A 23,930-nucleotide genomic window follows, 5' to 3' on the forward strand; every position below is an offset into this window, starting at 1 on the left:
AAAGGGGGCACAGTGCTGGGGGGGGCGTGGAAATGACACCCCAGGAGTGAATGGGCCAGGCGCTGGGGGTGACCTGGGCTCTCCGGCGTCTGGCCTTCACTCTGGGAACAGGGTTCCGTGCAGCTGGTGCCTCATCTTGCGTGTCGTCCACACAGCTCACAGAGTTCCTCAGGGCCCCTCCGACCCCGGCTTCCTCGGTCCCAGGAAGTCCCAGAGTCCCTCTCAGGGCAGAGCTCCTATGCCTGCTCCCCTTCTCCTGCTGGGGAAGCCACTGGGCTGAGCTGAGCCTTGAGTCAGGGCCAGGGAAAGGGCAGAAACACGCTGTGGCTGCAGCCCCGACAAGGACCACGTGGCGCCGAGATCCCTGGGGGGGCAGATGCCATTCAGGCGAGCCCCCTGTCTCTGCAGTAAAGAAGGTGCTGGCAGGTTGGATAGAAACTTGTGCTTTAATATACCTCTGTGTGTGTGAGTGTGGGTGTGTGCGTGTGTCACACAGCCGCCCCGGGGCCTCGGTGCTGGGCCTCTCTCCTTGTTCTCTGCTCCTCCTCGCGGCCGACGCCGGCCCCCTCCCTGGTGGGCGGCCCTGCCCCTGGGCACCCCGGCTGGCGTGGGGTCAGTCTTTGGTACGATGCGGACACTTTGGTGTGCCGGGTGGGGCGGGGTGGGGGCAGGCCACGCAGCTCTCATCATCTCTGCAACGCCAAGAGGAAGGTGGCCACAGGCCCCCAGAGCTGTGGGAGGGGCTGGCAGGGGGCTCCACTGCCCGGCATCACCACCACTGCGACGGGAGACAGAAGGGACACAGGCCGGGGCTCTGGTCAGCTCGGCAGGGCCAGGGAGGGGCGGGCAGGCCACGGGAGGGCCGCTCCTCTGCCCCTCTCTGTGCACACAGACACACTCGCAAGACGTGAGGTGGGCGCTAACTCTGCCTGCTGGGTCCAAATCCTGGCCTGTGGCTCACTAAGGAAGACACGGATCAATTCATTCAACTTCAGGGACCTCAGCTTCCTCATCTATAAAATGAGTCTAACAGGGAACTTTCCTGGTCACCCAGTGGATCAGACTCCACGCTTCCACCGCAGGAGGCAGGGGTTTCATCCCTGGTTGGGAAACTAGGGATCCCACGTGCCTTGTGGTATGGCCAAAAAAAAGAAAAGAAAATGGGGAATGATAAAAATAAATAAAGTAAAAATGAAATGAGAGGAAGAGCCACTCTGGAGGACTGTGATGAGGAGTGAATGAGACCATACATTTACAGGTGTCTGTACCTTGCCTGGTATGTAGTAATTTCCAGGCAACCTCGAACTGATATTATTGCAAACACCTGGCCCCCAGTGTGGGAAGGAGTTCACAGGTTCACACTTGGACACACACATATACATACAGAGAGATGTTCCCAGACACAGATGCTGCTACCATAAACTTAGTTCACAGGAGGGTCTGGTCGTCTCATTGTCCATGTAGCCCACAGCCTGAACCAGCGTGGGGCCCGAGGTGGGTACCAAACACACCAGCACCTGTTTCCACAGCTACCAACACGTGTACCCCATAACCCCGCCACTGGGAACCCCAACTCAGACACCAACAACACCTCCCCTGACACAGGCACCCCCCCACCCACTTTCTGCCCTGCACCTTTATTGGGATCCATCTGCTTCCTGGGACACTCCCCCTTCTTCAGGGTGACGTCATCTATGGCGATATCCCCCAGGTAGCCCGAGCCTCGGACACCCTCAAAAATAATCTGGGGTGGGATCAGAGAGCAGGGAGCATGGTGAGGGAGGTTCTGCTCCCAGCCTTTACCCTCTATCTCCCAGGAAGGTCCCCCCATTCCTGCATGCTTTCCTCCTCAGCTCCTGGGAGCAGGCCCCAGGCTGGAAGAGCTGTAAGCAGAGGCGGGCCCGGGCGACTCACCTGGAAGGGCCCACTCGGGTTGATGGGCACATGCGCCTGCTGCCATACATTGCCCTTATTGCCGCTGAGGGACCAAGCGTGCGTGTCCAGGGCCCCTTTGTTCCGCGACCGCACCAGGAGGTTGAGGGAGCCTGTGTCGGGAGTGAGGAGAGGTGGCAGTGAGGGGCCACTCTCAGCTTTCCCCATTCACCACCCTTGACTCCCCAGAAGGGCCCACAGCACTGCCCCCACTGGACGGGACCTTCTCCCACTGCAGACTGGTCAGCATCCTGTTATCCCAGAGGGGACCTTGGCGTGGGAAAGAGAGAGGATAGCAGCAGGGCTTCTGTTCATCAGGACAGTTTGCAAAGTTTCTTTCGTGTCTTCCCTTCCTTTCTAATCAGTAATTCCCCCCCCCGCTGCCGACCTTGGAACACATCCACACACATCCACAACCCTTCCTCCTCTAGGCAGGAGAGTTGTCCTAGGACACTGGGGCCCAAGTCTGAACACAAAGCAAGATTCCCAAAGCACGCAGTACACACACTTGGTGGTACACGATGCTACTGCAACGATTTTTGGAGGTAAGTGTGTGCTAAGTTACTTCAGTCGTGTCTGACTCTTTGCAACCCCATGGACTGTAGCCTGCCAGGCTCCTCTGTCTGTGGGGATTCTCCAGGCACGAATACTGGAGTGGGTTGCCATTACCTTCTCCAGGGGATCTTCCCAACACAGGAATCGAACCCACGTCTCTTATGTCTCCTGGATTGGCAGGTGGGTTCTTTACCACTAGCACCACCAGTGAATCCCCTGAAGGTACAGGAACCAAGTTTAAAAATTTAACACTTGAAGGGTGGCGGGTGGGTGAAATGGGTGAAGAAACTAAAAGGGGTTGAACTTCCAATTATAAAATAAATCCTGCGGATGTAATGTAATGGTGACTACAGTTACTAATACTATATTGCATATTTGAAAGTTGCTAAGAGAATAGATCTTAAAAGTTCTCATCATAAGGAAAAAAAATTCTGGTGATAGATATTAACTAGACTTATTGTAGCAATTATTTTGCAATATACACAAATGTCAAATCATTATATTGTGCATTTGGAACTAATATAATGTCAATTATACCTCAATAAAAATGTAATACTTATGTTTTAAGAGGTGAATAAAGTGAGTCCTTCAAATCCACAACTTCTCTAATATCGATGCTTAGGACAAAGCTAAGAAAAAAAGGATGTGACTTAAAGAAAGATAGTGTATGTGTTACAGAGCTGTGGTAAAATGTGAAATTTTGAAGGTATTAACCTAGGGGTTGCTGAGCCCCTCTGCCCACAGACCCAGGGGCCTGGAATTATGGAGGTGCTGACAGGCAATGGAAAAAGGAGTGGATCCAGCCTTGGCGAGGAGCACCCAGGCAAGGGCGTGCCCCTTCACCGGCGCTGCCAGCCTATCTTGAGCCCCCTGTGACATGAAGACCTGGCTCAGAGGGAAGGGGAATCAATCTTAGGTGGCACCTGGTGCCTGGCATTTTCATGGCACTGCCCACAGACAATGCCACACCATCTGTGACACCAGATAGACAGACCCCTGGTGGGGGAGGGCCACCAAATGTTACCTGCCTGAGAGCAAAGGAGTTGGCTTGGACCAAGGAGAGTCAGCGAGACACAAGGTCTGGGGACAGCTGGTGCCCGGAGCTGCCAGGTAGGATGAGAGGGGCGGGGAGAGGAAGGACCAGGACAGCAGGAAATGCCCACCCCTCCCCAGCAGCAGGCCCGGGCCTGGGGGAGGAACACCCCAAAGATCCCAGGTCTGTGGGGACCCTTGCCAGCAGACAGGGCCCTCAGAGGGCTGCAGCCAGCACCCACACTGTGGAGGAGCCACACTGGCACAGGCAGGGCCCAAGCCCCAGTGCCTTTTGGGCTTCTCACCAGCCCCCAAGGGGACCTGCCTCTCTTCCCCCTTCTTGGAGATTTTTCTCCTGTCCCAATCCCCGAATCCCCAGGGTCTAGCCTCAATCTTCAAACCTTTCCTTCCTCCTCCACCACCCTGTCCCAAGGACTCAAATGGGAGAACACCACCTTTTCACTGCTCAAACCAAAACTGAAGTTCTGCCCCCTTCTCTGGCCATTCCACCAGCTCCAAGATCTCCCCTCTTCCTGACAGCCGTTCACAGGGTCAGCCAGAGCCCTAAGGGCGCCTGCTCACTATGTTCTTTGTCACCTCCGGAGCTGAACTGAGCTACAAGCTGCAAGCTGGACATAGTCCAGCTTTGCAGACCCTGGGTTTTGCCAGGGTCTGTTTCCACAGCTTGAGATGCCCTCTCCTACTATGTTCCCCTGACCAAATCCTTTTTGTGCTTCAAGGTCTCTCTGAAACACCACCTCTTCCAGGAATTCTTCCCAGGTTGGAGGTGGGAGCCCTCTGTGCTACTTGTGAATTCTGAGACCTTAAACTGTAGCTCCCCTTGCCCAGAGCACTCCCCTCTCTGCAGAGTGGTAGTTACTAGGATTCTCATCTTCTCTCATTTGACTCCACAGGGAAAGCCCCCATCAAACTGCTACCTGCTCTCAGTATTTGAATGCTCAATGAAGAACTTTCTATGACTGTCATCAGGACTGAAAAGGGACTTTCACAGCATCTCAGAGTTAGAAATTACCTCAGGGGTCATCAAGTCCAGCCTCCACTACCTCCCTTTCATTCACTCATTCATCTAACTGAGCAGGCTCTGCTCTAGACTCCAGGGACACCTCCATGAATAAGACAAAGAGCCCTGCCTCCTGGAGCTTATGCTCTTTGGGTGGAAAGCACAATAAAGAATATAATGCAGGAAAGGGAAGGAAAAGTGTTTTTCGTGGGGCTGTCAGGGACCTCTCCAAGGAGACCTGAATGACGGGGGGAGAATATTCCAGGTCAGGGGAAACATCACAAGTAAAGGCCTCTAAGGTACGAAGGAAGCTGCCTCAAATATATAAAGAAAAGCAAGGAGATCAGTGTGCTTGAGCTGAGTGGAGTCACAGGAGAGCAGCAGAAAATGAGATCAGAGAACCAGGCAGGGGCGGACCAGGTCTGGGAGGCCGGGAGAAGACAGTGAGGGAAGAGGGCTGAGCAGGGGAGTAACATTACCCGGCACAGAGGTCCCCTCCTGCTAGATGGCCCTCCTACCCAGGGACAGAATAGCCGACTCCTTTGCTGGGCAGATCTGATACTTATAGCACCTTCCTCAGGTGGAATTCAGGTCTGCCTCCCAGAAGTTTTCAATGATTGGTGTTTGTCCCACCTACTGAGGGACACTTAGCAAGCTCTGGAACACAGACAGCTCCCTCAGGGCTTTCTCTGCTCCCAGGCACCCAGGCATCCCAGCTCTTAAAGCTTAATCTCCCAGGGCCTTACTGTATCTAACATGCTCTTCTTGCCAACTGGGTCCCCCATGCTTCTCCTGAGCTGAGGACAAAATGACCACCTGTCCTGGTTTGCCTGGGATGTGGGGCTTCTAGTGCTAAAGGTGGGAAAGGCTGGGGCAAACCAGGATTGGTTTGAACTGGTTACTCTAGCTGGGCAGGGCGGTCCTGTTCATCCCCACCCCCACCTATCTCACAGGAAGCTTCTCACGAAGTCCAGACCCAGTCACGAGTGAACTGACTTGTGCGGACAGCCTGGAAGACTCCAGCGGATGCAAAAGGTCCCATCCCCACCTCATTCTGGTTCATCAGTTTAGCCTGACCCATTGGTCCAGCTGTGGACACTTCACAATGAGCCTTTAGGTCTACACTTGGTTAAAGTCACTTCCTCTGCTGTGCAGCCAAGAAGAACAGTGAAGATTTCTCTGACCTCTTAAGGCATGATCGTCAAGAGGTACAGTTCTGAGGGAAAAGCAAGGCACAGAACACTGTATATAAAATGTGGGGAAAGAGGACACATGTGTACTGGCTTCTATACAAACAGAGCATTTCTGGAAGTGTGCTGCCCCTCCTCAAACCTAGGACCTTGATCGCCTCTGGAGAGGCACTCTAGGTGGCAGGGGCACTGGGATGGGAGGGGGACTCTCATTATGTACCTTTTGTACCTTCTGACGTGTGCAAAAGACATTACCTTTCCCGTAAATATGTAAACAAACAAAATTAGAATTAAAATTGTCACTTCCTCAGCAGTCTTCCATAATCAGGTCCCCAGAGTCGGTCAAGTCTCCCTGTTATCAGCTGTGTCGACCCCCGGCCTGCCCTTGCAGACACACATCACAGTGGTTGCTAAACTCTACCTGGTGCAATTAGTTATTTAACATCTGTCTCTCCCACTTGACTGGAGGTGCCAAGAGGATGAGGAATCTGTCCATCCTGTTCTCTGAAGCACCTGAAGCCAGGCACAGAGCAGGACGTCTGGAAGTGATGGCTGAACTGACAAGTTCACTGACTAATGTGTGACGCTCCTACCAGAGCCGTCTCTTCCCAAAGGGCACACTCCTTGGGTTCACAGTTGTGCGTAGGAAGTAGGACTTCCTCTCGCTGCTCACAAATCAGCTCCAACCCTGTGTTTAGGGCTTGGGAGAGTCAGTAGAATTGGGCTGCTGTGTGATCTTGGGCATATGCTTAACCTCCCTGGTTTATATGGTAACACCTCAGTTACCATATATATGAGACCACAGATGCAGAGCATCCAGAAAGTCACCTGGCAGGCACTCAATACATGCAGCCTCTTAGCTCACTTCTCCATCCCCTCTAAGACTTCCACCTCATCCTGCTGAAGCCATTTTCTTTGCAGACTCAGCAAGACTTGATCATCTCAAGACCTCAGACGAGCTGACTCTCTGGACCTGCCACTTGCCCAGATTCTGCTCACATTCTCTACAATCACACTCCCTGTGATCTGGCCAAGCTGAGAAGCCGAGGCCTTAGGCAGACCAGTCCCCAGCTTCCTGTGGACCCCTGCCCTCTCCCAGCAGCAGCACTCACTTGGGCAGGTGCCCAGGTCCTCTGACTCACCGATGTGCTTTCCATACATGTGATAGAAGAAGGAGACACAGTAGAACTTGGCGCTGGCGTTGTACAGGGGACTCACCAACCTCGCACGGTCCCCCAGCTCCCGGGGCCTTGACGTCTCAATGAACATGTAGTAGCCTGCAGAGAAGTGGAGATGTACCAACACTCTCCTCCTTAGCCTTCTTTCCACCTGGCTCCTTTCCTGCCCTTGCATCAGCTATCTGAATCCCAGGTGCCTCACACCACCCCAATCTGTCCTCCCTGCCTCAGCACAGCACAGGAGTCTGGGCCAGGACTTGAGAGTTCTTAGCTCTGTGGCAGCTTCTCTTCTTCCCAATCCTCTAGCAGATCAGGACTATGTCTCCCCTCAAACTGGGGCTCCCTGAGGCAGGGCTGTGTCTCCCTTCAGACTAGGGCTCCCCTCAGACTGAGGGTCCCTGAGGGCAGGGCTGTGTCTCCCCTCAGACTAGGACTCCCTGAGGGCAGGGCTGTGTCTCCCCTCAGACTGTAGCTCCCTGAGGCAGGGCTGCGTCTCCCCTCAGACTGGGGTTCCCTGAGGATTGGGCTGCGTCTCCCCTCAGACTGGGGCTCCCTCAGGACGGGGCTGCGTCTCCCCTCAGACTGGGGCTCCCTCAGGACAGGGCTGCGTCTCCCCTCAGACTGGGGCTCCCTCAGGACGGGGCTGCGTCTCCCCTCAGACTGGGGCTCCCTGAGGGAGGGCTGTGTCTCCCCTCAGACTGTGGCTCCCTCAGGAGAGCACTGTGTCTCCCCTCAGACTGGGGCTCCCTGAGGCAGGGCTGTGTCTCCCCTCAGACTGGGGCTCCCTGAAGGCAGGGCTGTGTCTCCCCTCAGACTGGGGCTCCCCGGCGCTAGACCCCTCCCTGAAGCAGTTCTCCATTCCAAGCAGCAGGCCATCTCCTCACCCTCAGGGGTGCCACTTATGTCAGTGGGGGGACCAGTGTTGGGGGAGCGCTTGGGGTTCTGGGTGAGGGCATTCTGCCGGGTCCAGTCAAAATTGTCTGTCAGGTCCTGGGTGTAGCCACAGATCTTCTCATCCTCAAAGTGGCAGGTGTTGTCTGCAGTCAGGGCAGGGTGGGGAGGGAGTGAGACAAAGAGGGTCAGCCTGCTCAGGTCCCCTCATCCAGTTTTAACTTTCTGGTCACCCCCGAGGCAGCTCCCAAACATCCAAGTAGTGGGCCTAGGATCCCAAGGCTCCAGAAACCAGGCACCAGGGCCTCTGACACATCTGTTCCCGGAACAGGACTTCTTAACCTTTTTGGTGCCACAAACCCTTCTGACGTCTCATGAAGTTAAGGACCCCATTGCAGATTATTTAAGTGCATAAAATGAAAAGCACAGGGTTACAAAGGAAATCATATTATGTTGAAATACAGTCATCAAAAAACAAATGTGTGAAAAATAATAAGAGGGCTTCTCTACTATCTAACTAAATCACAAGATCTAGTATTAGGTCTAAGTACTGTAGTTTTGAAATACTAATGAATGGAAATGATGTTTACAGATAGCTGCAACAACTTTTAGGTGATGTAAAAACACTGGATTTCCACTGGTGACAAAGTCAATCAGGTAATGATTACACCATATTCCTACATGCATCATTGAAGGGGATGTTAAATTTCTGTGAGAAGTAAGGAAAAATAAAGAAGCACTTGTAGGTCCTTCCAGGTTCCAGTTTCACGGGCCCACCCTGATCATTTGGCGGGCAGTCAGTCCATGGATTTCAGATTAAGGACCCCTGCTCCAGGGAACAGAGAAGGTGGATTTAACCTGATCTTTCCATTTTTCTTCTGGGGACAGTGAATGCTGCTGAGTGAGGACAAAAGACCCTGAGTTAGAGATGTCCTCTTCACTCCACCCTCCCTTCAAGCCTTTAAGCCCCAGAATAAACCCCAGATGCAAATATCTCCAAGCCCACCCCTGCTCCCTCCTGCTTCTCCTGCCAATGGCGGGCCTCCACGCTATTTTCTCTCTGGGTATCTCTTGGGGGTCCCCACCCCCCAGGGGAACCTTTGTGACCCTAAAGGTAAGGAGACGTAGGCAGGGATATCTCACCTGACAAATTGGGAGAGCTGATGGCTGAGAAAGCAAGCAGGAAAACCAAGTCAGAACCAAGGTGTAGGGCTGTGCAGAGGGTGCCTGGGCTTAGGACCAGGAAACAGGGTCCCCAGAGCAGGACTGGGGGCCAGAGGCACCTGGCCTGCAGTAACAGAGTAGGACACTGCAGATTGGGGAATCCCAAGCTCAGGAACCATGCGGGAAATATGGAGGGGTCCCCTGAGCATGAGATGGGCCCACCTATCCCACCACCACCGCCGCCACCACCTACGCTCCGTGTAGTGGATGATGCGGGAGGCCATATCTCCAGCCCCAAAAGTGGTGTAGGGCGTGAGGCGGACCTCGTAGCTGTGGGGCACTCGGAGGTCGGTAAGGATGTACTCCAGCAGCTGCCCCTTCTCCACACGCCGCACCGGGATGGCCTTCACCAGGGCGTTGTGCTGATTCAACTGTAGATACAGGGAGTCCCCAGATGCCCAACAGGCCATGCCCTCCACCTGAGCACCTGCCCAGACCCTGGTGTGACTTTGCAGGGGCAGCATTGAGGAGCAGAAAGAGCAAAGGACTAGGAAGCCAGGCCCTCAGTTTCTTCACCTGTAAAACAGAGCAATCACCCCTTCCATGACCCCCCTCCTGGGCTGTCTTGGGGCAATGGTAAAGAATCCACCTGCTAATGCAGAAGATGTAAGAGATGTTCGATCCCTGGGTTGAGAGGAAGAAATGGCAACCCACTCTAGTATTCTTGCCTGGAGAATCCTATGGACACAGGAGCCTGGTGGGCTACAGTACATGGGGTTGCAAGAGTCAGACACAACTGAGCACACACATAAACAAGTAATGAACAATTAATGTGTGCTAGGCACTGCTCCAAATGCGATGTGATTATTAACTTGTTTAATCCTCAAGATAATGGCCCTATCAGGTGGAATATTATAACTACCCCCATTTTATAAATGAAGAAACTGAGGCCAAACAGATGTAGCCTGCCCAAATTAATACAGAACTGATGTTCAGCTTAGGCAGTCTGCCCCGGAGTCACACTCTTACCCTCCACCCAACTACTCCTTAGCTGGGTGGAACCACATGGAACGAGACTGGACACAAGACCAGCAGGGTGGCTCTGGCCCTGCATCCTAGGGACCCTGTGGGTGAGACTTAAGCTCCTGCTTTAAGCTTCTGATGTAAGAGCAGACTCTGTTTTGTGAGCAGAAATGGCTCTGCTCCCTTCCCCCACATGAACCCAGCAGACTCCTGCCTAATTCCCAGGGCTGTGTGCAGAGCACGGGTTCAGCGGGGATAGGTCCCTAGAGCCTCCCAGCTCCTGCGGCTGTGTCCAGAACACTGTGGCTCTGGCTCAGAAGAGCCCTCTATAAGAGGGTCAACGTGTCTCCAAGCCCTTCCCCTGGCTTGACAAGCACTCCCAGGGCCAGCCTGCACCTGGGCCCGCCCCCCTCAGCCCACCTGGCGGACACTGAGCCTGTAGTTGAGCACGGGGTCGACAGCCTCAGGCTCCCTCTGGGTCCACTGCAGCACGTAGGAGTAGTTCTTGGACAGCTTGTGGCTGCGGGTGGGGTTGGGGGTGTCGAAGTAAAACTCCGGGCTGTAGGCTTTGGCTGAGAGGGTGGGGAGCGGGGCACGGGGCCATGAAGGGTGGGGGGTGGGGAGAGACACAGAGAGAGGAGGTATGGGACAGGCAGACAGAAGGGCATGGGCGGAACAGAGAGCAGGGTGGGGGGAGACAAAAACAAGGAATATTGTGAGGAGAGGAGGCGGTGGGAGAAGAGGAGATTGGGGAGAATGAGGGTGGGAGGGAAGGTGGCAGAAGGAGGAATGGGAGATTGGGAATCCAAGAGGTGGTGTTGGTGAGGATGGAGCGGAAAGGCCAACGAAAGGCCAGAGAAGAGAAATATGGAGAGACACAGGGAAGAGATGTTCGAGAAGACACGGGGGAAGAGCATTGGGGAGAAGACACCAAGAAGGGTCAAGGATTTTGAGGCAGGAGGAAGGGAAGAGAGATAGAGACCAAGAGGTGGGGAGACAAGGCAAGTGTGGGAAACAGGAGAGAGGGGGAGGAGGTGGGAAATGTCACAGGGGCCTCTGGCTGGCAGGGCTGGGCAGGGTGGGGAAGGACTGGGGAGGCGGCCGGTGACCTGCGGTCCTAGCCCCCACTTTTGGGTGAGGAGATCCAGAAAAGAGCGAAAGGGATACCAGGCCAGTCAGGGGCTGTGGGGAGAGCCATTGTGCGGTAAAATGGGGGACAGGAACATCCAGGCTCTCCTCGGGGCGCTGCTTCTGACAAGGAGCTGGCTTTTCCCACAGGTGGTGGAGATGGGGTGGTTCGGAAATCCCATCAGCTGCTTTCCTTTACCCTCTGCTCTCACCATGACCTCTACCCCTTTCTGCCCAGCTGCAGCCTCAAAGTGCCCTCTCAAATGACTTGAAGACATGGGACTGAAAGGGATTTCTGGGTGCCAAGAGGCCGGAACCTCTAGAATGACAGTTCAGGAACTGTGTGCTGGCTGGCCCAGCGCCACCCTCCATGTTCCAGAGAAGCTGTCGAGGGGGGGGCGTCTTCTCCCTTCCCCCCAAGCTACAGCTCAGGTCCCTCACACCAGGCCTGCAGTCAGGAACAGATTCTCTATATGCAGCTTCCGGGGCCAAAGACAAAGGAAGAGGGGCTTGAAGAGTGATGACTGAGATGGGGCGGTACCCAGGCTTGAGCGGGTGAGTCTAAACCTAATTGTGGACCCAGCTGGAAAAGACCGCCCTGCCTGCTACCCGAACAAGTGTAAGCGGAGAGCTGGAAGGGGCAAAGCCTATGCTGGATGGGCGAAGCCTATGCCTTATTCAGGCTGGGCGTGAGCGTGGTGAGAACCGGCAAGGGTTAGTACCCAAGGGCTCTGGAGGCGCGAAGCCTAGGCCTGGTGAAGGCCTGAACAGGGGTGGGGCTGTCAGAGCCCAGGTCTGAATGGGCCTTGAAACGGGAAGGCCTAGAGTGGACGTGCGGAGTGGGGAGGGCTTCGAGAAGAGGTCCGAGTTAGATCCGAGAGGCCTGCGCGAAGGCTACACCTGGCATGGGCGGGTCCTGGCAAGGTAGGGGGCCTAAACCGGGTGCACGTGGGCGGAAGGGGCTGGGGCTCCAGGCCGGGAGTGGGCGGGCTGGGTGGGCGGAGTCTTGGTCCGGGTGGGCGGAGTCTCGTCTGGGTGGGCGGGGCCGCCGGGACGCTCACCCGAGACCTGGAAGAGGCAGGCGGCCGAGCCCACATCGTTGGAGACGCTGCACTCGTAGCTGCCACTGCTCTCGCGGGTGACGGTGTCGAGGCGTAGCTCGGAGTGGTCGGGGGCTTCGGCGCCGGGGACGGCGGGCGGCGGAGGCAGCAGCTGCCCCTTGAAGCGCCACACAGCAGAGGCGATGCGCTGGGGGCTGCCTCGAAGCAGCGAGCAGCGCAGGAGCACCGGCCGGCCCAGCGCCTGGCGCACGTCCTGGGAGCCGGGCTCCACCTCCGGTGGGACTGGGGGCGGGGGCGGCGGTCAGCGGGGCCTCTCCCCACCGGGTAGGGTCTGAGGAGCTGCCCCACGGGGAGGCGATGCATTCGCCCCTACGCCCGCGCCCCGCCCCCCAGCCTGGAAGGGTCTCAGGGCCCACGCCCCCCCCAGCCTGGAAGGGTCTCAGGGCGGACGTTCACAGCGTACTCAACAGCCACACCTCCCGACCTGCATATGCCTACTCCTCCCCACCGTAACTTCCAGCGGAGCTTCCCAGACGGGGCCTCTATTCGTGCCTCAAATGGTCCCCTCACCCCGTGTGATGAAAAGCAACACAACGTCAGAGTTCAGAGCATGATGCCCGCAACAAGATGGCTTAGGTTCAAAGCCCAGCTCTGCCTCTAAATAGCTGTGAGATCTTAGGAAAGTTTCTTAATATCTGTGTGACCCAGTTTCCCTATTTGTAAAAATGAGTGAATAATAGAATCTATATACAGAGCTGTGAAGGACTAGATGAGTTAGTGCAATAAGATACTCAGAACAGTGCTTGACACATGGCAGGTTAACTCTCTGGCTTCCCTGGTGGCTCGGAGAAGAAAGAATCCGCCTGCAATACAGGAGACCTGGATTCGATCCCTGGGTTGGGAAGATCCCCTGGAGGAGGGTGTGGCAACCCACTCCAGTATTCCTGCTTGGAGAATCCCTATGGACAGAGGAGCCTGGCAGGCTACAGTCCATGGGGTCGCAAAGAGTTGGGACACGACTGAGCGACTAAGCACACAGCACAGGTTAACTCTCATCATCACACTGAGGCAGTGTGTTCCCTTGAAGGTCCTTCCTCCTTCAAACTCTCATTTCCACTTGTCAAAATCAGTTCTTTGCTCACTGTGTCCCCGGAAATGAAGATAGGGTACGAGTGCCGCAAGGGTCATGGGCCTCCATGTCCTACAGCACGGGGGTCAAGGAGGGGTTGGGGTACCAATAGTAGGCGGAGGGGTTTGGTCGGACGTGGAGGGTGGGGGTGAAAGGGTGAAGGAGACCAGGAGGGACAGCTCGGACGGTAGTCTGGATGGGGCGGTGGGACTCACACTGGACGTTCAGCTGCACCTGGGCTTCGCGTGGGCGCACGTTGAAGCCATTATAGCGAGCGGTCTGGCAGCGGTAGGTCCCACTCATGTCGCGGCTCACGCGCTCCAGCCGAAGCTTCCCGTCCGAGGTCTCCTCCAGGGGCAGCCCCGATGGCAGCAACGCGGCCTCCTTGTCCACACGGGACCACAGCACAGGCGGCCGAGGCTTGCCCCGCACTTCGCACTGCAGCTCAGCTGGAGAGCCCTCGCGCACGGTCACCACGGCCCTGCCCTTGGGCACGCTGATAGTCGGCGGCACTGCAGGATGGGGGAGAGATAGGAGCCAGGTTTGAGCTTCCCCTGACCCCACCGCAACCCAGACCTCTGCTCTGGGGCGTCTGCTTCCCTCCCGCCACTTTCCAACCTCCCTTTCCCATCTCAGAGGGCCCACAGACCCTGCAGTTTCTCCAAAGTAGAACTCCCCCCCTCCCCCAAACCCTCTCCACTTCCTGAGCCTCTACCTCTCAAGGTCTCCCAACTCAGAAAGAGTACTGAAGTCGTCCAGGCCAATTCCTTTTATCCCCTAACCCCAAAATTACTAAGTTTGGGGGATTCCATTTTTTATTCATTTATTTGGGGGATGGGGGGGTTCCGCTTTTTAAATAGTTCTGCTGAATAGCTTCTCCCTTAATCCCCTCTCTCCAGCCAACCCGCCCTGCTCTAGTGAAAGCTTCCATCTTCTCTTTCTGGAGTGTTATACAGATTCGTAGTCGGTCCCCCAGCATCCTCACCCTTCCTTCCAAAGTGATAGACTATCTGGGCTTGTGCAGGGCACACAGCCAGAATGAAGACTACTTCCCAGCCTGCTTTATGGCTGGCTGTGGTCATGTGACTAAGTTCTGGCCAAGGCAGTGGGGTCTTTAAAGGGAGAGGCTGTGCCTCTCTTCCTCCTTCCTGCAGGCTGGAATGCAGACTGATGGCTGCAGCTGGCACTGCCATTGTGTATGAGGTGGCACATGCTAAGGAGAACAGAATAGCAAGATGAGATGGAGCCTGGGGCTCTGAGTACTTGATGGAGCAGAGCTACTATTCCAGCCTGGACTGCTCACTGTTACAAGAAGAAGAAATACATATATAGCTCATTTAAAGCCACTATCATTTAGGGTTTTTCTGTCATTCACAGCCAAACCTAATCCAACTCAACACGTTGCCCAAATGAAGAGTCTTTAAAGACTTCTGGAGAGAGGATATTTGCATACATATAGTTGTATATACACTGTGTATTCACTTTGCTGTGCAGCAGAAACTAACACAACATTGTAAAGCAATTATAGTCCAATTAGAAAAAAAAAAGACTTCCATGGGTCCCATCTCATATCACATCAAACAAATTAAAATGTCTTCATTAAATATAAATTGTAAATAACTCTACAAGGCAAGTTGAGGTCCAGTTATCTAGTTGGCATAATTTATACTCTGTAAACATTTATACATTTATTGACTTTAATTCTGTAGTTTTCGTTTTGTATTTTGGAGCCAATCAATTTATTTTTCCAATTCTACTCCATTTCCATAGGTTCTTTAAAAGCTTCCATGCCCTAGGCATCAAGCTTATAAGCCAAACGAAGGAAATGGCCCTGTACCCTCATTGATTTCCCTGTTTCTAAAACATCCCAGCTCCCAACCCTGTTATGCCCCACAAGTTAAAGGGCTGTCCCCCCTTTTTGAGGCCATACTGCCCTCAGGTTAAAACTCAAACTCCTTGGCTCAGAAACAAGGCCCTCATGCTCTTACCTCTGTCAGCCCTCAGCTTCATCTTCCCTTTCCCATCCTGAGTCCCAGCTGTGGGATCCATTTGTAAGGAACATACTTCCTGGATACAGCAAGTCTCATATACCTTGGGGGCTCCCTGTCCCTCCTCTCCTGGGCTTGTTCCCTACACCTAGCAAATGCTCACATGGAACTTGGCTCCTCTAAGAAGTCATCTCCCCTGATGACCCCAGGCATCCTGGTCCTCTTCTCATGTCCCCAGGATGCTCTGCAGACCCCATCTTTAGCTCCTGAGTCTTATCTAAGGTTTGTTCTTCCTTTTCCTTCACCTTGCCTGACCCCTCCATAGCAGGTCTATCTCCCTAGCTAGGCAGAGAACTCAGAATGGGGCTGTGGTGTTCATGGCTGGGCTCCCCAGCTCCTCATCCAGGACTTGGCTCAGGATTTAAGAAATGGATTTGTGGAATCTGTGGAGCCTAGTTCACTCCCAAAGCCCAGCTCAGGTCTGTCTCCTTCTGGAAGCCTTTCCTGACACCTCCAGTTTCACCTGGCTCCTCCCTGTTCAGGCATCAGGATGGGAAGGGCCTCCAAGGCCATCTGTCCAGTGTCTCATAGAGGAGAGACTGAGGCCCAGAGAGTCAAAGAGGTTTAGCCAAAGTCAGCCAGCAACTCAATGCAAGGTAGTGGGGGCTAGAGATGAGATTCCAGAGACTTTGTCCAGAGTCACTCCCTCCAAACTCTTTTTCCAAGTGTAAACCTTTCAGGGGTGGCTGAGAGCAAGATCTTAAGTCAGGCTGCCTTGGTTTGAATCCCAGCTCCACCACCTATTGATATGTTAAACTCTCTGAGCCTAAGTTTCTTCACCTCTAAAACCTGAAGATGAACCATCTACCACACACAGTAAATCATGAACATGAATGAGATAAATATAAAATCATCAGAACATACAGTGAACACTCACTAAATGTTGGCTATTATTTCATTATCATTATTTTTTTTTATTATTGGTATAAAGACCCAAATTCTCTGCAAAATCTGGCCCCTCCAACCTCTCCACTCTCATCTGACTCCACTCTCCCAGCCATGCTCTCCTTCTTTCAGGGCTCCAAACGGTTCATAGACTTGCCTGCCTCAGTGCCTTCGCACATGCTGATTCCTTGGCCTGCCTTTCTTCCACCTCTCTTGCTCTCTTGTGTCTACTAAAATCCTGCCCCTCCCTCAGATCTATATCAAAGCTATCTTAGGAAACTCTTTCCTGACTCTCATGCATCACAGTTTGCAGTGATATCTTTATTTGTGGGATGATCTGAAATACATTTGCTACTAAGTCCAATGAGGGCAGAACCTGTTTTGCCTACCGCTTCACTGCAGTGCGTAGCACAGTGCCTGGCATTTAATATGTGTTTAATAAATGCATGCAGCATGAACAAATGGGGTCCTCCTCACTGTGGCTTCCCATTCTCAAGCTGCTGCCCCCTCCCCTCTGTGGGGTTCTCCAGCCCCTTCCATCCTCCCTGTTGCCCCCCAGCTCTGGCTGCCCACCTGTCTCAGAGGAGATGTTGACCTCGACACTCAGGTCGGGCACAGGTGCCCCCGGGAAGGAAGCCACACACAGGTAGGTGCCGTAGTCGCTGAAGTGCAAGTCAATGAGCTCTAGGCTGCTGGTGACGGCAGGCAACTCAGGGTCATTGCGAGTCACCAGCAGCCTCTTGGACATGCGTGCTGGCTTGCCGTTCTTGAACCACTGGTAGGTCACCTTCTCCTGGGGCACTGCATCCACATGGCATGACAGCTTCAGATCTTGACCCAGCTGAATGTTCTCGCTCTCTTTGATCACATCTGGTGTGATCTGGAATGTGGCGTTCTTCATGGCTGTGGGAGGAAGGGGAGGAAAGGGTGGCTGGGGCCAGACCAAAGCCAGGGTTCCCGGTCTCACCAGCGCCATCCAGATGTGGCTTCTCGCCTCCAGCTGGCCTTCCTGGTCTACAACCCCATTCCCAGGAGAAACCATCACGCTTTCTGCTTGGAAATTGTTCTGCTTGCTCAGATGTGTTTCCAAAAAGTTCAAAAAAAGCTAGCTGTAGAAAAGTCAGTTTTGGTAATCAATACAGCCATGGTTGACCATACACTATGAGAGGCCCTGTTCTAAGCACCTAAATGTGTTTCTTCATTTAGCCCACCCCACAATCTGTGAGGGAGGCATTTTATTGTCCCTGCTTTACAAAGGAGGGAACTGAGGCTCAGACAGTTTAATCCACTTGCTCAAAGAAGTAAATAGCCAACCTTGAATTCACACCCAGAGCCTATGTTGTTAGCTACTGTGCTGCTTTATATTTATTGTTGTTTTAAACCCAGAATATACAAAATTCAAGTTTTGGAAGGAAGCACTAGAATGTAATACTGGTTAAATGTTGAGAGTGGGACTGAAGGGAACTGAGGGGAGACTTTGAACTTGCCCTTTTATGCTGTTTAGTTCTTTGCAACAGTTTGTGTCATTAAAAAAAGAAAGACTAATACAATCATCTTACATGCAATTACATAAAAATACAGAGTTTAGAAAGAAAATGATCGGGCCTCTTTTAGAAATCTGAATATTGTTTTATGTATGCCAAGAGATAGAATGCTTAGTATTAGGTGCTCATTGGAAAGGATTCTGATACAACAGCCATAAATCAGGACTGGGCTTAGTAAAACAGGCTGTATGTCACCCCAAGAGGTGACCACAAGTATTTGATGTAAATCGCAATCTTATCAAGCCGGGTTTTAAAGGTCAAATGGAATCAGGTGGAGAAAAACAATCTTCTGATGGGAAAAGTACCATCAAAGGGAAAAGTAGTCATTAGATAACCACAGTCTGACTATTATCTTTCTCACTACTTAACCAGAATTAAATAAAAAGTCATAGAGCGCCAGCTTCTTTTTTTGGAGGAGAATCAGGGAGAGACTGGTCAGTGAGAGATGAACAAAGAAGAGTGTTCATTTCATCAGAATTCTCAACTGAATTTGACAAAAGCTGTATTTTACTTTCAAATGCTAAAAAGCTGGAAACAAGCCTGGATCTTTAAAAAAAAAAAATCTTTAAAAACAAATTTTAAAACAGTAACCTAAAGCTGTACAAGCAGAAGAATTTAAAGGTTTCTCCTTACAGCAAAGCAGTAAAATCAAGATCTTATCAAGCAGCTAATGATCATTACTGAGGCTGAAATCTAGTTAGGAAAGTATCTGTACTTCTTTAGATTGTGCTCCAAGTTTTAATCATTTTTACATTTAGTAATTAGCTTCATACTTACTGAAATGCTTTGCTAATAAAGATTTACATAGGAAGCATGTGCAAACGTGTTTTATTTTCACTTTGATTCTATTAATATCTTGCAGAAACCGTTGTACAGGGAGGAAGTCAGGAAATTTCTGTTAGACACTAGAATGTCCAAATTTAGCCTCAGGCAGCCTCAGTTTCCCAATCTAAAAAAATTCAAAGTGATCAACACCAGCCCTTCCCACATCTTGGCTTGCTGAGGTTATATTTGAAAATGTAGATTGTAAGCTGTAAATAAAACTCTACACATCATATTGTTAATTGGCTATAACCCCAATTACAAAATTAAAAGTTTAAAAAAAAAAACTTTATATAAATTTTTGTCCTGCCATCTGCTGGCAGACACCTGAATTGCAGGGAAACCAAAGTGCCTGGAACCTTCTTCCTCAGCCTCTCTCTCCTACCAAAAGAAAGACAGGCCCCTTTCCCCTTCCAGTTCCTGAGTAACAGGAACCCTGTCTGCTTCCCAAGTTCCCTCCCCCACCTCCCCCCCAAAGCCACGTACATCGCACCAGGAGGTTGACAGTCTTCTTGGCAGGGTTGCCCACATTGTTGGTAGCTGTGCAGTTGTAGTAGCCAGAGTCTCGGGCCTGCACTGAAGGGATGCTGAGGGTGCCACCCTGGGCCAGGGCACCCAGGGGCAGCGGGCCTGGCCCATGGGACCACTGCAGTTGGGGGAGGGGATCACCACCAGTCAGCAGACACTGTACCGTCACATTCTCCCCAGGGTTCACCACCAGAGTTTCGTTCACAGACAGCTTCAGGGCTGGTGGTGCTGGGAGGACAAGAATGGGGTCTCAGGGGACAGAGGCGGAGCTAGATGTGGGGGAGGAGAAGCAAGGAGAGAAGGCCTCTGGGGGGGCTGTTGTCGGGGGGAAGGAGGGAGCAGGCAGGAGGGAGGAGGGCACAGACTCGTGGTGATGTGCCTGGAGTCCTGCATAGGGTGGGCCCCATCTCCTGGTTGAGGACTCAGCACAGGTGGGCAAGGGGATGAGCAGGGAGGTGTCTGTACCCGTGGTATTGGTGAGCCGGAAGGTGACAGCCTTGTCTGGGATGCCGCACACGTTGCGTACAGACACCTGGCAGGTGTAGCTGGCATAGTCCTGGGGCCGCAGATTCTTCAGCTTCAGGACCTTGGTCTCCCCCTGGGCAGCGACCACTAGGGTGAGGCGCCTGCTTGGGCCTCCAGGGGTCTCACACACATTCACCAAGCATCAGAGGCTAAAGCAAATTCCTATTCAGGACTGAGCCTGCAGTGGATGCCACACTCCCCATACCCTGGCCTTGCATGGGTCCGAGGGTGTCCTGGTACACAGTGGCCAGGACCCAGCCTCAGTTTCCCCATTCTAGGAAGTGGAAGGGTAAGGCGGGAATCCCGCTCTGTCTCACAATCCATTACAAATACAGGGCTGGCCCTGCAGGCCATGGCCACATGTGGAGTCTTGACAGCTAGGAAAGCTGCCTCTGAAAGCTCTCCCCTGAAGGATGGCTTCATCACCATCTCCTGGGATGGCAGGAGACCCTTGGGGAGTGAGTCATCTTTATCCCAACCCCTCCTCTGCCTGCCATGGGTTCCCAAGACCCTGCCAGCCAGCGACAGGTGGGGATGACTTGTCTGCCCCCCAGGGATGCTTTCCTAATCGGCAATGTTCTTAAAGGGCTCTCCTGTCATCACTGCTCCCTGACCTTTCTGTCTTGGTTCTGTCTTGTTCCCAGGCTGTCTGAAGCCCAACCAGAATGCTTGCTTCTGATGTCAGAAGAAAATTGTTGGAGCCAGGGCAGTCCCTGGAACTCCAGGTGTTGAGGCCTCAGCCCCCCTGCACCTCTCCTTTGTGGGGTACAGAAGGAAGAGTGTGGGGTAAGCCATGAGGAGGCCAAGCCAGCTGCTGCCCATCCTGACCTGGGTGTAGAGGGGCTCATAGATGTCAACCCCATTGTCCTGGCTGTGAGACAGGGTGTCGGAGCCCCGCTTCCAGATGAAGCGGGCAGGTGGGTTGGAGTTGACCGTGCAGCGCAGAAACACTGTCTTCTCCTGGTAGAAGTTGCCTCGGACATCACTCACTGTCTGGTGCACCGTCAGCATGGGCTCGTCCAGGTCTGCAAGGGCACAGTCCCGGTGAAGTCAGAGCTGTATGACCCCTAGGTTGGTGGGGTGGGGGGGTTGCCTTGAGCCCCTGGCAGCCCTCAGGGAAAGTTAAGCACCTTGGGATGCTTCCAGAGAACTACATGCTCTGCCTGCCCTGCAAGTTGACCAACCTGTCAGAGACAGGGGACTGGACTTGTGGGAGTCTCAGCTATCCCTCCCCAGGGACCTGCACTGGGAGGCGGAGGCGGGGGGCTGTCTGTCTTCACCTTCCTATCACCAGATGGAGGAATCAGCTGAGACTGGAAATCAGGCCATGCCTGCCAGCTCCTTCCCGCTGCAGTAACTTGAGAAATGACCCTCAGACCCAGGGTTTGGCAGACTCCTGGGTGGCTGATGGGGGATAAAAGAGACGGCCTGGGGTTCCATTGCTCACCACTCTATCAGGTCCCACCTGGGGGCCAGGGGGTATATTTAATAGGTAGGTTCATTGTAGGTACTAAGATGGTGGCAGACAGACCACTGGGCCTGGCCCCACAGCTTCTGGGTACCTAGGTCAGCCTGAACGGGCACACAGATGGGTGGTAAGCAGACAGATAGCCTCCTGGGGTCAAGGGGAATCCATGGAGGGCAGGCAGGGATTGGGGGCTTCTCATTCAAACAGCAGCGAGGACTGAGGGGTGCCTGGTCCTGCAAGTGTTGGGGCAGGGAAGTTTTAGAGTTGCCCTGGGACAAAAGCAGAGATATGAGGTGCGGTGGAAAGGGCACTGGTCAAGAGACCTAGGCAGTGAGCAAGTCACAAGCCTTTGATCTCAGTTTCTTAATCTGTGACATGGGTATAATCCAAACTGTCTTGGCCTCCCTGGCCATTTTACAGGGATGCTGGAAAGTTCATATTTGATTATGATGGGAATGGGTCAGTGTAGTACACATCGAAGGAACATCAAAGATGCCCTTCTCTAACCCCGCAGAGAGAGTCTCTAACATTGTTTTCCATGGAGATGCCATGTCTCCACCCTCCTCCCCACTCCTTCTTCCCAGCCTGAGCCCCCAGGAGCAGCGCCCTAGGGACTGAGAGGGGACCCGACTCACACTGCACGTCCACCCGGATGGACTTGATGGCGGGTACGCCCACGCCGTTCTCAGCCTTGCAGTAGTAGCGGCCACCCTGCGTGCGCGCAATGCGCTCGATGCGAAGCGTCTCATTGAACACCGACGTCTCCTGGAACTTGTCCGAAGCGCTCCCAGCTGTCTTAGTCCAACGCACCTGGGCCCGCCAGGCAGGACACAATCGGACCCGGCGCGGGGGGGTCCCCGCCCACCCCCATACTGTTCCACAAGTGCACGCGGGCTATATGAAGGCCTGGGAAGCTAACCCAAACAGCCTTGAAGAAATGCACACTGGAGGTGGGAACTCTCAGTGAAGAGCCTGGGCAATCTAGGAGCAGATGGAGGAGGTTTTTATAAAGATAGTATGTGCAGTTGTTAAGAGAATCGATTTGTGGGCAAGTTACCCAACCTCTCCTGCCTTCCTTTCTGCATCTCTAAAATGGAAATATTACTCCCTTCCTGGGCTTACTGGGAAAACTAATCGAGTATACAGTTAGTGCCTGGAAGAGTCAGACTTTGATTAAATTTTTGTTATCCCACTTTTTAGCTTAGTGGCCTGGGTAGTTTACTCATCTCCTAGTTTCAGACTTCTCATGTATGAAAGAGGTCTATGTGGTAGCCAGCCTCTACCGTGGATGGCCCCCAGTGGTCTCCACCTCCTCATTTTCACACCTTTCTGTAGTTCCCTCCCATTTTGTACCAGGAATGGTCCGTGTGACCAACAGAATTTGGCAGGAGTGATGGTAGGTCACTGCTACTCTGATCTCACCACCCTCACTCTATACTGATAACCCAGGGGTTACAAAACTTGGGGAAGACTACAGCAGCTTCAGGCCATTCAGACGCTGATCAGAGGGTGTTTTGGAGAAAGAACAAGACCATGAAAAGGATTTTTGTCTTTTTGTACTTGACATTTTGCAGTTTTACCATGATTTATCTAGATGGGGTTTGTTTACAAACTGCTTAGGGCCTGGTTTATCTATCAAAGAATTTATAGCATTCTTCAGTTCTACAAAATTCTCAGCCTTTATCTCTTTAAAGATTGCCTCCTCTAAGTTTTCTCTAGTCCTTCTAGAATGCCTTGATTTATGTTATAGCTTCTCATTCTCCCAACTTCCTTTTACACTTTGCATCCCTCTGTCTTCTCCAGACTGCATTGTAGCTGATTTAGATCTATCGTCCAATTCACCAGTTTCTTCTTTAGCTACTTCTATGGCTCTGAGGCCAAATTTTTCGAAAGACTGTATCATTTTTTACTTCTAGGATTTCTATTTGCTTTTTTCCATATCCTTAACTGATCAGATTTTATAATCTCCTGTCTTGTGGATTCTATTTCTTCCATTATCTCTTTAACATTTTAAACATATTTATTTTAAGGATTCCCTCCAGATTGCTCTATGATCTCTGTTTCCTCAGATGTGAGTTGTTCAATTATTTGGGTCTATGGACTGGCTCTCCCAGGACTGCATTTTAGGATGTTTTAAGATTTCACCCCATGGACTTGTATTCAGTAGGAATTACCTCAAAAGTCCCACTTGGGCCCTGACATGCCTGTCTAGGGTGTAACTATATGGCTGCCTACACCCAAGATACATGGATTCACAGGTTCAAACCAGTTTTTATATGTTTCGCAGCTTAAGATTTCCTTACCACTTGGATAGTGCAAGATACAGACTGGATCAGGGTTATTCCCTCAAAGGTGACTCTGTCTGCACCCACACCCTGAAGCAAAAGTCTGCTTCCTGCTGTGACTCTGGGCTGTGGGGCAGAGATCTGGTGGGGACCAGATTCACAGGTGGTATCATTCGTATTAAGCTTCCAGTTTTAGGTAGAGGGTCCAGCTCCAGCTCTAGTCATAGACGAGCCTGTGGCCTCAGCTCATACCACCCATATGTATACTAATACTACTGTCTCTGAAGTGAGTATGTGGTTAAGTCCCTCCAAGGACCAGGTTCTTCAGCTTTTGCTCAGTGCCACTGCTGTAGAGTTCTTCTTCCTTTTGGCCCATAGACATTCCCTCTCTCTTGCTGTTAGCTGGGAGTAGGGAATTCCAGGCGCACTCATTCCCCCATGTGACCACAAAGCAGGTCATGAGATGGTACTTGCTCCACCCCTTGACTGTGGATACTCTATGACAATGGGAACTGCAGCTG

The 23,930-nt window shown here is 52.6% G+C and overlaps 1 protein-coding gene across 2 annotated transcripts in view; it reads right to left on the bottom strand.

The window, feature by feature from the left end:
* Positions 1 to 432: 432 nt before the first annotated feature.
* The window catches only part of MDGA1 (MAM domain containing glycosylphosphatidylinositol anchor 1), a 58,899-nt gene continuing 35,401 nt past the window's right edge, over positions 433 to 23,930 (bottom strand). Inside the window, exons 3-17 of one of the 2 annotated variants that reach the window (XM_055407106.2) lie at positions 21,760 to 21,934; positions 20,485 to 20,681; positions 19,597 to 19,729; positions 19,090 to 19,359; positions 16,811 to 17,140; positions 13,520 to 13,816; positions 12,176 to 12,457; positions 10,407 to 10,558; positions 9,217 to 9,394; positions 8,943 to 8,966; positions 7,793 to 7,945; positions 6,873 to 7,007; positions 1,915 to 2,045; positions 1,636 to 1,744; positions 433 to 778 (exon numbers count right to left, since the gene is read on the bottom strand). In XM_055407106.2, the coding sequence (XP_055263081.1) occupies positions 687 to 778; positions 1,636 to 1,744; positions 1,915 to 2,045; positions 6,873 to 7,007; positions 7,793 to 7,945; positions 8,943 to 8,966; positions 9,217 to 9,394; positions 10,407 to 10,558; positions 12,176 to 12,457; positions 13,520 to 13,816; positions 16,811 to 17,140; positions 19,090 to 19,359; positions 19,597 to 19,729; positions 20,485 to 20,681; positions 21,760 to 21,934 (2,658 nt within the window). In that variant the 3' untranslated portion in view covers positions 433 to 686. The remainder of the gene's footprint in view (positions 779 to 1,635; positions 1,745 to 1,914; positions 2,046 to 6,872; positions 7,008 to 7,792; positions 7,946 to 8,942; positions 8,967 to 9,216; positions 9,395 to 10,406; positions 10,559 to 12,175; positions 12,458 to 13,519; positions 13,817 to 16,810; positions 17,141 to 19,089; positions 19,360 to 19,596; positions 19,730 to 20,484; positions 20,682 to 21,759; positions 21,935 to 23,930) is intronic. The other variant, XM_055407107.2, reaches the window with a different exon arrangement.

This window comes from Moschus berezovskii, chromosome 23, assembly GCF_049115385.1.
Source record: "Moschus berezovskii isolate FMDL1 chromosome 23, NW_MosBer_1.0, whole genome shotgun sequence".
Taxonomy (NCBI): Eukaryota; Metazoa; Chordata; class Mammalia; order Artiodactyla; family Moschidae; genus Moschus; species Moschus berezovskii.